This window comes from Choloepus didactylus, chromosome 2 (assembly GCF_015220235.1).
Source record: "Choloepus didactylus isolate mChoDid1 chromosome 2, mChoDid1.pri, whole genome shotgun sequence".
NCBI classification, from domain to species: domain Eukaryota; kingdom Metazoa; phylum Chordata; class Mammalia; order Pilosa; family Megalonychidae; genus Choloepus; species Choloepus didactylus.
In genome coordinates this window covers 105,804,571-105,818,088 of record NC_051308.1, presented here as the reverse complement: position 1 = coordinate 105,818,088, position 13,518 = coordinate 105,804,571, and the positions used below count along the sequence as shown (strand labels likewise).

The 13,518-nt window shown below is 36.7% G+C and overlaps 1 protein-coding gene and 1 pseudogene across 1 annotated transcript; one reads left to right on the top strand and one right to left on the bottom strand.

Annotated features, from left to right (window-relative positions):
* The first annotated feature begins 1,765 nt into the window (after positions 1-1,765).
* LOC119512537 (olfactory receptor 10J1-like) lies at positions 1,766-2,698 on the top strand. The gene has a single exon (XM_037807277.1). It carries the CDS (start codon positions 1,766-1,768, stop codon positions 2,696-2,698), a length of 933 nt encoding a protein of 310 aa, XP_037663205.1.
* A 3,034-nt stretch (positions 2,699-5,732) lies between these two features.
* On the bottom strand, positions 5,733-7,143 carry LOC119512530 (annotated as a pseudogene).
* Positions 7,144-13,518: the final 6,375 nt, after the last annotated feature.

Genomic DNA, 13,518 nt, shown 5'->3' with positions numbered 1-13,518 from the left:
AATTCCATAGATTTTATATACAACTCTTTTTTTTACTGGAAAGCTTGCAAAACCTCAATAATTCTAAAGATTTTACTGTAGCTTGTTTTGGATTTTCTATGTACACAATATCATCTGAAAAGATTGTCAGCTTTATTTCTTCCTTTTCAATTCTATTATTTTTTTGCCTTACTGGGCTGTGTAGAATATTCAATACAATGTTGAAGAGAAGTGGGTAAAGCAGACACTTTTATTTTGTTCCTAATCTTAAAGAGAATCCTTCAATATATCATCACTAAGTAGAATGTTTGCTACAGAAATGCTGTACATTTGCTTAATCAGATTAAAGAAAATCTTTTATTCCCTAGTTTCCTAAGGGTTCTTCTCATAAGTAGACATTGAATTTTTTTTTTTTTTTGACATTGAATTTTATGAATGCTTTTTTCACAGCTTTTGAAAAAAGCACATTACATGTGAGGAAATATATAGTCAGTCTATTTTAATGTTGAACAAACTTTGCATTCTGAACTAAAACCAACTTGGTCATGCACTCATTTTATACATTGCTCTACTGGTTTCATAAGCATTTTTGTTAAAGCATTTTACATCTGTATCTCTGAGTGAGCTTGGCCTGTTAAGTTTAGTGTCAAGATAATTCTAGCTTCACAAAGTGAGTTGGGAACATCCCTTCTCTTCTATTATCTAAATTTGCATAAGATTGGAATTAATTTTTTCTTGAATATTTTATAGCATTTATTGGTAAAACTGTCTTGGTCCAGAGGTTCATTTATTTGTAGATTTTTTAACTCCTGTTTCTAGTTCTTAAACTAGTTATAGTACTTTTCAAGTTTTCTACTTCTTGATCTCAATATTGGTAAGTGAATTTGTTTCTAGAAATTTATCCATTTCATTGAAATTTAAAAATATATTGGGATAAAGTTGTTCAAAAATGTAATTTTTCATCTTTTTGTGTCTGAAACTCTGTAATTATGTCTCTTTATGGATTCATAATAGAATTTATATCTTCTCGCATTTTTCTTGCTCAGTGTTAATAACAGTTTACCTCAAGTTTATAAACTTTCAATTTGTGAATCTTTTCTATTTTATTCCTCTTTTACATATCATTAATAACTATTTTAATATTATTTTTCCTTCTACTTTATTTTTATTCTTATTTTTATTAATTCTTAGGATGGACACTTAACTCATTTATTTTCAGCCTCTTCTTGTCTAAAAAAGTATATATATATAATAAATTTCCCTCAAATAATGTTCTAAATGTACTGCACCTATTTTGCTATGTGATTCTTTCAATATTGCTCATTATTGTACTTAATATTTTCTAGTTTCCATTGTAAGTTGTTCTTTAAACCATTGGTTAGATTAGCAAACATCTCCAACTTTTCAAGTTATCTTTTTTGACAATTTCTAACTTAATCACACTATGTTCTGAGAATGTGGTCTATGTGATACTAGCCTCAAGAAATGTTTTGAGACCAACATTACAGGACATGGGTGGTCATTTTTAAAAAACTTCCAAGGCACATGAAAAGAATGCTTTACATCAAACCTTTAAATAATGTTGCTCAAACTTACTTTGTCTTTATTTTCAGCTGAAGGCCTTGTCTGCCTTGTTCCTGGGAAAGAAATGGATTCATGACATTTTGAACTGGGTCTTTGCTGTATCACATCTTTGCTCTGTACAGTGTGCCCACCAGGAGTCAGAGTGGTCTCTGGTGTCAATAAATGGTGTTGACCTCTTAATCTTTCAGATTTGAGATCATCAATGAAGAGAGTGAACCACACAGCGGTAAGAGAATTTGTTTTCCAGGGTTTCTCCAATTTCCAAGAACATCAGCTTACACTCTTTGTGGTGTTTCTCACTCTGTACATGCTAACCCTGGCTGGCAATGTCATCATTGTCACCGTTATCCGCATTGACCATCATCTCCACACCCCCATGTACTTCTTTCTTAGTGCCCTTTCCACTTCAGAGACTTTCTACTCCCTGGTCATTATCCCACGCATGCTCTCCAGCCTTGTAGGTCTGAGTCATTCCATCTCCCTGGAGGGATGTGGAACTCAGCTTTTTCTCTTCCTTGGCTTTGCCATCACCAACTGCCTCCTGCTGGCAGTGATGGGGTTTGATCGCTATGTGGCCATCTGCAACCCGCTTCGTTATTCAATCATCATGAATTGGAGGGTCTGTGCCATGCTGGCATCCTCAGTCTGTGCCACAGCGTTCTCCCTCTCACTGGTTCAGGCTGTGGCTATTTTCCAACTGCCCTTTTGTGATTCACTGATAAAGCACTTCTTCTGTGATGTTCGACCTGTGTTGGACCTTGCCTGTGCTACCCCAATCATCAATGACATCCTGACCTTAATTATCAGCCTACTGGCCATCACAGCCCCTGCAGCTTTCCTTTTCATCTCCTACATCCTCATCATCTCCACCATCCTCAAGATTGCCTCAGCTGAAGGTCGGAAGAAGACCTTTGCCACCTGCGCCTCCCACCTCACTGTGGTCATCGTCCACTATGGCTGTGCCTCCATTGCCTACTTCAAGCCCAGGTCAGAGAACACCCAGGACCAGGACCAACTAATCTCAGTGACCTACACTGTCGTCACCCCCCTACTGAATCCTGTTGTATATAGTCTGAGAAATAAAGAAGTCCAGGATGCTCTGAGGAGAGTGGTGGGTAGAAAATCTCTTTTTTAAGATGAAAATTTCTACCCAGTACTTGTGAATATCTTCTCGATGGATGTTTATAGGTAAAGTTATAGAGCAGGGTTCCAAGTTATTGGTAAGTTCTCACACATAACAACTGGGCCAGGGCAGAAGTGAAGCTGGGGGCTAACCTCTAATAATTGATTCTCACTTTCTCAGCCTCCTTGTTAATACAAAAGTCTTCAGGTACTTCACAGATCTTTAAACAGACATCCATTGGCCCTCTTCCAAGAAATGATTATAAGGTCAAAGTGTGACCTAGTGTTCACCTCAAGCTTAAAGTTAAAGTGACCAGCCTAATTGACTGAAGTATAAACCACAGTAAAATCATGACCACTCAACTGAATCTTCTCCTAAGCTAAATTGGATACCTGAACAGAGGTTATTAGAAAGGTTGTTGTGAAGAAATCTAATTGCTTTTTATTTCAATAAGATAAGCAAAGGAGAATAAAGATACCTTTTAAGATTTCGAATGAGCTAAAATCCTTCTAGAGTGGATGTTTTCAAGTAATCAACAGCAAGTTTCCATTCACCCACATGTGGGGCTCCTTTCTAAAAGAAAAGGGGAAATGGGAGGGGGGAGGGGGAGACAATATAGGAGACTATTTTTGGAGGAAAAGTAGAGTGCTCTGGAGGCTGATTGTTGAAAAACTGTTATGAAATTGGATAAGAAGAAAGAAAAATAAGCAGATCCAAATTGGAGCTTCCTGGGTAAGACAGTAGGAAAAGGAGAAGGCAGACGTATAAGGAGAAGGTCAAGAAGAGTCAAGAGAGTTTAGCAAAGCCTTTTCTGATTGGATTTGCTCCTTCCCTTTGTAATACAGGTCCCAATGGCAAGGAAAGAGAATTAAATGGAAATGCAAAAGAGTCAACAAAACACCTTTCTGATATAATTTCATTACTCCGTGTTTTCGTTTCCTGGCTGCTAAAAACAAATTACTATACAGTCCTCCAGTTTAGAGTTAGCATGCAGGTCCTGGCTTACATTTATGGGCTGTGGCTCCAGTGACAGTTTAATTTCCAGAGCATGTTATTTTGGTCTGCTTGATTTATCTGGTGCTTCTGGGATTCCCACTGGTCCTTAGCTGGTGCTATCTGAAAGGGTGGACAGGGTTTCCCAGGCAGGGCTGCCAATGAGAGGGGTGTCTCAGGCCCAAGTGTAAAAGTTTTCCTAAGCTAGTTGCTTATTGTATCAGGGTCCCACTTGCTGGTGCCAGCCGATGCCCAGATGTTTCCTGGTGGAGAGGGAGTTTGGGACCCGCAGGTGTAGAGACTGGCCAAGTGGCTTTGTGTTGGTGCTGCTCCCCAGTTGCCTGGGAATTTCTCAGTGAAAGAGGGGAGTACAGGTCATGCAAGGAAGGAAAATACTTTCCCTCTCTTCTATTTGTTAGCTGGGATCCCTGTCCAAATTCCCTCGCTGGTGGTACTGGGCTCACCTGGTGTTGACAGAGGGACTCCCATTCCGTCTAGTAAAGGAATGAGCCTAGCTGTGCAGCCTTCTGTTTCTGGGGTGGGGAGTCAGGAAATACCCAGCTGGGTGGCCTTCATCTGTTGGGTGGGAGACCTAAGATGCCCTGCTACTTCCCTGGTCCTCCAGTCCTAAGTTCCAAACAGGTTCTCCTTCCTTTTACCAGCTTCACTGTTCTCCTTTAGTTGCCTCTTGGACTATTTCCAGGGTTTACGGTTGTATTAGCAGAAGGATCAGGGAGAAACAATTCTATGCCATTTTATCTAGACCAGAAATCCATTTTTCTGTAGATTTTGCACATTTCTTAAGTTCTTGTCAATTCTTATAATTTTACTATTGAAAATGATATCTTTTCCCCATTATATTATTAACTGTTTTTTATTTGTGTGTAGCTAGTATAGTGATAAATTTGCATCCAGATCTATTATAGAATTATTTTAATGTATGTAATTGTTTTCCAGTGGATTCTTTTGGATTTTCCAGATATTCTAATGCATGATCTGGAAATGATTGTAATTTTGGACTTTACTTTCCAATTTTATACCTTTTACTTCTTTCCTTTGATTTAATTATGTTGGTCACTACATCTGGAAAAAGTTAAACAGTAATGGTGATAGTGATTATTTTGTCTTGTTGTTTTATTTATTGGGAGTATTTCCCATTTTTTCCCTATAAAGCATGATGCTGGATTTTTTCAGTGGAGAGACATCCATTTTTATAATGTGTAGGAGTTATACATGTAATCCTATTTCATTGGTATTTAAAATGGAGAATGAGGGTTACATTTTATCAAATATCTTATTTTTTAGCATCTGAAGATAAAAGCATATAATTTTTCTCTTTTCATTTACATGGTAAAATTTGTTAATAGATTTAAAAATTAAGGCCCCATCTGTATTAATGGAACAATAAATAGCAAACATATATTGAATGGTTTTTTTGGTGGCAATAAGTCTTTTTCATACAGGGTGCCACTGCAGGAAACCATTCATAGAACACACTGCTGTTTTCAGATACACAGAATTGAACAAAAGCATTTTAGCATGCTGCCTTACAGTACATAGAAAATTGGTGAATATCTTCAGATACAAGGACTACGAAGTATGATGGATTAACTCTGTTTGTTGATAGGTTGATGAATCACTCAGCAGTGTTATTACGTGCTTCCTTTACCTGAAAGCAGAATTACAATCACTATGGCAGCTTCTGGGCAATTCTAATATGCAGGTGTAGTGAAGGATGCCATTAGCAATCAAGGGATGGATGGTCCTGTCTGAAGGGATACAGATTTGGAGCCTGGCTCAGCACATTTTAAGAACTGATATAGCCATCTTAATAGCTTAATGTTAAGTTTCTCTTACCACATATATTGGAAATCTGCATTAATTGAGAATTTCTGCAACATTAACTAAATAACTGTAGAGTTAAAAAGCAGAAACACTGTCCATGTACCAGAAGTACTACTTTACAACTTTTCCCCTCTTCTCACTTGCCTTGCAAAAACCCTTCCTCTCATTAATTTTAGTGAAAGCATCTAGCAACTGTAACAGACCTTTCTTAACCACATTCTAGATACTCAGTATCAGAAACAAGTGCCCTCGAAGTGGATGTGTTCACAGGAAAATGACAGTGTTTCCACTGGACATAAGTGTCAAGTTTCCTTTTGGTATTGTCAACAGAATCTGCTCCCATGTAATCAGCCTGGTCCTGTTCCCTCCACTCCTTCCATTCTTCTGTGGATACAAAAGGCTGTGCTGCAGCTGGGATCTCGCCAAGGGACAGATGTGATACAGCTCTGAACCATCTTCTGCATTTTGGTATGAGAATGTGTCTTTGTTGGGGCCAGATTGTTGAAGCAGAATCTGAAACATTGGTGGTAAGGTTGTCCTATCACAGGTTGAGAAACTCTGGATTAATCATGGCAGGATCATGGGCATCACTTTTGACACTTTCTTTTTTGGGGTCATAAGTATAATTCCATGGTTTGATGCATGCAAGAAATGCCCAACTTTAGCATTTGCACCAAATGCTCTAAATGCTGGGAGCTTAGGAGTATATGGAAATGCTGCTCATGACGTAAATAAATGGCAGGTGTTTCGTGATAGCTGTTGTTGCCCAGCTGCTAAAAATCCTGGCCCCTACCATCAAAACTACCTTGCTCAGAAATAAGGTGCAACAGCTGGCTGTACATTTCAACTGAAGTTTGGTAAACAATGATTCTGGAATTAAAGCTGTCAGGCCACCTGGGTCTGGTGCCTCCAACAATTCTCTCTAGAAAAGATCATCAGTGTTTGCTAGGACCAAAGTATCTGCATGCTTTTGAATGTCAAGCAGTTTTCTAATGCATTACTTCCTTTCATCTTCACAACAATCCTATGAGGTAGATATTGTTATTATTTCCACTTTATAGGTTTTAGATACTGTTATTATATCCACTTTACAGTAAAGGAAACTGAAGCAATGGAATTTAAATAACAGGCCCAAGGTTGTGGGAAACTGAGTCTTCCATGTTGCCTGAGGCATATCTAGGGTGGTGGCTTAGAACGCTGAGCCGCAGGCCTGCATAGAACGCCGTGCAGGCCCGCCCTGTAAAGATGTGTGTCTTGTGACTATGATGATGATGTTTACCATTGTCCTAAACCTAGATTGTCCCTTCTGATATGCAACAGGATGTAAACATAGGTATCTGGTGGGCTCTCCTGAGCCTGAGGACATTTGGCATATACTCCCTGATCTGAAATAAATAGCTGGAGCAAGGGTGCATTGTTGTCCACTTAGCACGAGATGCAAGTGGGCCCCCTGCTCCCTTAACTCTTAGCTTTGTGTCTGTGTCTCATTCCTGCGCTGCCCTGTCAGCAATACAAGGTCTCACAGTTCATACATGGTGAAGCAAGGATTCATTTCTAAGAGTTTTGGCTCCAAGATCTTTCCTCTTGATCATATGCAATACTACCTTACACTTTGCCATGATGTACCATTGTTTTAGTGTACTTATTGTTCTTTCCTATCTAACACTTTGAATTTCCAGAAATATTCATTTGTGAAATTTATCAGTATCTGACAGTGTGTATGTGTGTGTTCATGTACATGCTAGCCAAATCAAGTTTTGCTTTCACTGCTATTCATGTCAAGAAATACTTTGAAGGGTTTCCCTTAAAGCTTGGGATATCTTTAAAGAGCATTGGAGATATCCATTACTTAAGCATTTGGTAAAATTATCTGACTTTGTATCATATTGTTTTATAGCCTAGAATTATCAGGAGCTGATCTTTTGTGTTGGGGGGTAACTCTTGGACAACTTTATGTATGATTTCTTATAAAGAAATTACCTGGTTACATTGTTTCTTGCTGATTTAGGCTGATTGCTGAGGGCGAATAAGGATAAATCCAAAACCTGTAATTATAGCTTTGATTCTTTCTGGATACAGACTTATCTAACTAGCTGCTTACTTTTGACACTTCTATCAGATGTCCAACATCATCCCAAATAAAACACATTAAAAATACTTAGTATACATTCTCAAAACTAATCAATGTCACCACTTCTATCCTGTTGCTTAAACCAAAGCCAGTGAATCTATCAAGCAAAAGGGAGCAAGGGACACACATACTACTAGCACCACTTGGTGTAAAGCAAAATAGGATTATATGGGGGAAAATCTTCAAGTAGAGAAATGGCAACACATAACTCTCCAAGTCATCCTGAGCCTGCAGCTTAGACGATGCATAACTAGACTGTATGGAACATGGGAATGGCTCTAGGAGAAGGAGCCTACCTCTGTCATATTTTGCATATTTATGAGAAAAGAGAAACAGGGAACATCTAAGTGATCATGCAATGACAGGAGCTGCCTGGTTGAAGAAGGAGCCTTGTTAGGAAAAGGGCATGAAATGCTCAGCAGCTCCTTCCCCTGAACTAACTTAGGACTGCTGAGTCAGCTCTTTCCAGAACTTTTTAAAGGAGGAAGAAAATTAATATTTGGGGCCTTAAAACTGATATCTCCTGACAAGGTTTGTCAGACTGACTTACAAAATGGATCACAAATATATCCATTTCTTTGTCTCACCACTGACACTACCCTTGTCCAGAAACAATTTTCTCTTACTATCTACTTTGTACACTCTTATTACTTTTAAATCTCTTCTTTATATAATAGCCAAAGTTATCTTTTAGAAATGGAAATCAGATTATGTCCTTCTTCTAATTAAAGCCATCCAATGGATTCCCATTGCACTTGGAATAAAATTCCCTTTCATTATCATGGCCTTTAAAACTCTAAACATCCCTGTTAACCTGTGCTTTTAAGACTTCATCTTCTATGATTAACCCCTTACTTGCTATTCCAGTCACTATCAACATAGAAAGTTTTTTCCCATGTAGGATCTTTGCATTTGTTGTTCCTTTTGTTTAGAGTGTTATCTTTCTCTAGACTCACATTCATTTATTTTCATTTGTTCTATCATTCAGGTCTCAATTGAAATGAGAAGCAATCCTCAGGGATTCCTTCCCTGACACCTCATCTACAGTATTGCCTACCCGTGTCACTCTCCATTAGCTGACACTGTATTATGGTTCCATAATACTTATCACTCTCTGAAATAAAGTAATGAGGTCAAAAATAAGGAATGGAAAATTGTATACTGTGCAATTGCTAAACATTAATAGAACTAACAAACAGTGAACATAAGTTCCTGCTGCCATGTTACTTATATTCCAAGAGGAACGTAGAGGATATAAATGTATAAATGTCTATAAGAAAATGTAGAACATTATAAGAAGTTTTAAGTGCTCTGAGGAAAAAGATAAAACAAAGAAAAAGATAGTCACACTAGGGGAGAGGGAGACAGTGGCTGTTTTAAGTAGGGTCATCAGGAAAGGCTTTTCTGGGAAAGTGACATTTGAGGAAAAAAATGAATTAAGTGAGGGAATACGTGAACCATAGAAAAACCCAGGGGATGTGTATTCCAGGCTGAGAAAAGAGGGAGGGCAAGGTTCAGAGAGGTTGGTAAACTTTATATGTAAAGTACTGGCAGACAGGAAGACCTGACTTGGGGTCTTATAAGCTGTGATAAAGAAGTTGGATTTTATTCTAAGAGGCATGAGGAGTCATGGTAGAGACATCTAAGAAAAGAGATTACTTGATCTGATTTATACATTAAAATCGTTACTCTTCCTACCGACCTCAGCTGCCCAAGGGGAAGCAGGGAGAGACTAGCCTGAACCTTGTGCTCTGATCCAAGTTAGAGGTGATGGTGGCTTAGAAAAGTATAGATTTGAGTGGGAAGCTGACAAGTTCAGTTTGGAACATGTTTGGTTTGAGGTGCCAAGTAGACACCCAAATAGAGATATGGGGATCATTGTTGAATGAAGTGTAGGTAAGAAGTATGGGCTGGAGATTTAAATTTGGAAATTGTTTAAAGCTGCAAGAGGAAAAGATCAGCTGATTCAGAGTGTAAATACAGAATTGTTCTGTGGCTGAAACTTGATGTACTCCAACATCAAGAGACTGAGGAAAAGATAAAGGGGAGAAAGGTGAAACGGGAGGCAGAGAAAAAGAGAAGAGTATGAAAACTACCACATGGTGTGACATGAAAGTTATATGATAACAGGTTTTCAAGAAAGAGGAATTGATCACCTGGGTCAAATGCTGCCAACTGGCCAAGTAAGAAGCAGAGTTAGAACTGACCAAAAAATTGGCAGTATGGTCACTTGACAAAGTGTATCAGTAGAGTGATCAGGTTAAAAGTGTGAATTCAAAAAAGAATAGAAGGAGAGGAATTGAAGACAATGCAATTCCTTCAGAGAAGTTTGCTATAAAATGGAGCAAATGGGGCTATAGTTAAAAGGAGATATGGGATCAGTGAAGATTGTTTTTGTTTGTTTTTCTCTTTTATCTTTTAGCATGAGGGAAATTAGAACAAATAAATTTGTAAATGAAAGTGATCATTATAAATTTGATGATTTATAAATCTGATGATTCAAAGGGCATAAGGGATTACTGCTGAAGCAATATCCTTGAATAAGCAAGAGGGTTTTGGACCAGTGCACAAGTGAGTTGCCACCTTGTAGGAGTGTATGGGGAGCTCACCCAGAGAGTACATAAAGCCCAGTATTTGGGCACAGATTCACAAGGTTAGAAACTCCCTTGTAATTGCTTGCATTCTTAACAAAATAGAAATAATGTAATCTGCTAAAAATGAGGATGAGGAAGATCCTTGGTAGTTGGAGGATAGAGGCCAATGTGTGAAAAGATGCCAAAGAGGGTAAGAGACAGAATGGTAGACAGGGCATAAAGTAGGTTTGCCCAGCAACATCAAGAACTTATTTAAGGTTAAATGTCATTAATTTTAAGTAAGAACAGTAATAATGGTAATGTATTTTTCATGAGCCAAATTCAGCTGCATGTGTGCTCTGCATGAGAGGAACATTTCATTTAGCCAAGGTTGGTATTATGCCAGGTGAGATAGGGGCATGTAAATTAAAACTGAATGCAGGGTAATAACTAAAATGATAGTCTATTGAATCTTAACAGGGAAAGGAAGGTAGAAAGGACAGAAGCAGAGAGCAGCATAAGGGATGCTGAAAATGATAGAAAAATATAGATATAGATGGTAGGTCTTCATATGTGGAGGAATTATTTGAGTTAAGGACCACTGAGAGTGAAATGAAAAAATATAAATTAATAGAAATAATGACTTTCAGAAAATACAATGTAAAATATTCCATTTGTAATTCCAGATCAAATACTTGGGAAGAAGAAGTGTATATTATCTATATCAAGAATATTTTAAAAATTACTGAAACATAAAAAAAAAACTTGAAAATTTTCTTTCAAATCTTGTTCTGCATAGGAATATTGGTGTTTTAGAGAATCAAGATGGCGGTTCATAAATTTCTATGAATACAGTGAGAAACCAATGAAAATATCATCAATTATTAAATGTGAGAATAACTAAGACAATTCTAAAAGAATAATGTGGGGACAAATTATCAAAATGTAGCATAAGTCAGTAGCAGTGTGAGTTACTATTGTTATTCAATATATGGTATTGAAACAATGGGCTAGTTATTGGGAATAAAAAAAAAAGCTATATCCTACATGGTTTTAGGAAGTATATCCAGCTTTGTTTCTTATAACCAATTAAATTCCAGATGAATAAAAAATTGAAACATAAAAAGTATAGAAGAGAGTATAAGTAATTAAAAAAATAATGTTGCATTAGGGAGACCTTTTATATATGAAACAAAATGCAGAAGCAGTGAAGTCTGAGATATATATTTATATTAAGATATAAATACATATATATATTATATTAATAAAATTTCAAACCCACAAGCCCAGTAAAAAATGATAAATGGAAGAAAAATATTTGCAACACATATGATAAAAACCTTATTTTCTTATCATACAACACTTATAGTAAGAAAAGGACAAATAAATCCAGTATGAAAAATAAGCAAGATGTATAAATAGACATTCACAGCAAATGAAATATAAATGGCTGATAAGCATATGAAAGGTACTGAGTTTCATTCATAATTAAAGAAATAAAAATTCAAAGAAACAGGATGTATCATTTTTACCTATTAGCGTGCCAAATATTTGAAGTGTAGATAATGTCCATCATTGACGGAAATGTGGGTAAGAAAGCATTCTCAAACAGTGTGGCTGAGTGTGTAAATTGGTACATCTTATTTTGGTTTCAGTTTGGCAATAGCTATAAAGTTTTTAAATGTACTTATCACTAACCGAGGAATTATACATTCAAGAATGTAGCCTACAGAGATGCAGAAGTATATATGAAGAATGATTCTCTTTACAATACTCCTAGTAAATGCCCCAAACTGTCAACAGCCTAAATATCCATAACCATTGACAGTCAGGGTAGGTTAGATAAATTATTCTATATTCTTATATGCAGTTTTTCAAATGAATATGATAAATATTCATGTATTAATTCACAAATATCCAAAATGTATTGTTATGGGAAAAAGCAAGTAGCAAAACAGAACCTAGAATGCAGTCCATTTGAATTGCATAAAGAAAAAGACATACACACACATACACACACACACAAAGGAGTATGCATAGAACATTTCTAAAATGTTTATTATGTTTAAATCTACTCTATTTAGAAGGTTTGGCTTTTACTTGCGATAGGAGTTAGTAATTCTGAGACTGCTTTCTGTGTATTTTAGACTTGAGCAAATCTGCAAATATATTGAGAATAATGGAAACCAGATTTCTTATTGTTAGAGAAAGGAGTTACAAATATGGAAAGGAAAGGGAGAACACCAGGATGTACCCTGAGATGCCAGTTTGGAATTGAACTCATGGTTTTTAAGATATAGATATCAAGACAACACACACTTACACATACATATACTTTGTTTTATCACCAAGAAAGCCTAAAAGTAATGACATACCAGTGGCAATGAGAGCAACTAGCACCCAATCCCAGTTTCTAAATACCATTTTCCACTAAATGGTACCAGAGCCCTCTAAAGAAATGGCCTCTTGGAGAAAGAGCTGATTGCAGAGCAGGTACAGGAAGCCTGGAGTGTCTTGGGCTACAATGTAAAGAAGTTCTCATTATTATGTGCCTCATTATTAGGAAGACATGTCAAAAGAACATAGGAATCAGGTTGAAGCAGTCCCCACTGGCAAATTCTGGGATGATTTGAACATCAAAAAAATATATATATAGTTGATTAAATGTCTTTCTTACAGTAGAATTCCAACCTGTAAAAGGAATGATGGAATTAGAAACTCATCAATGGATCTTAAAACTAGGGAGTAAAAATTTGATGAGGAACAAGATATTGTAGATTCAACATATCACACTATGAATTACCTTTATAAAAATGGAAAAATAGTAACTTTACCATGGAGAAATCTAGTGGACATCATCTTAAACAAGAGATCCCAAATAACATTACTAATAATGGGACAAATTGAAATCATGTGCTTGATATGATGCATTGAAAATGATACATCACTTTTGCAGTATTATTGTTAAAAAGTCATAATCTCAATCTAATTATGAAGGTGATTAAGTCAAGGTAATTACAAAGAAAGGAAGTAGGGACAAAGAAACTGAACATGAATGTGGGGGGAAATTATAATGCACTGTTCAGACAAATTCAAACTAAGAGACATTTTACAAAATATTTGGGCTGTAGTCTTCAAAAGTAACAGGGTCAAGAAAGACAAAGAAATCCAAAATATTGTTTAAGATTAAAGAGCACTAAAGAAACACAATAACAAAGTGCAATTAGTAGGACACCATCAACAAGGTGACATAAACAGCTACTGAAAACTTCTCTCCAAAAGTGTTGCTC

Excerpts from the sequence above, each read along its gene's own strand:
- LOC119512537 (XM_037807277.1), top strand. The coding sequence starts at position 1,766 with ATGAAGAGAGTGAACCACACAGCGGTAAGAGAATTTGTTTTCCAGGGT.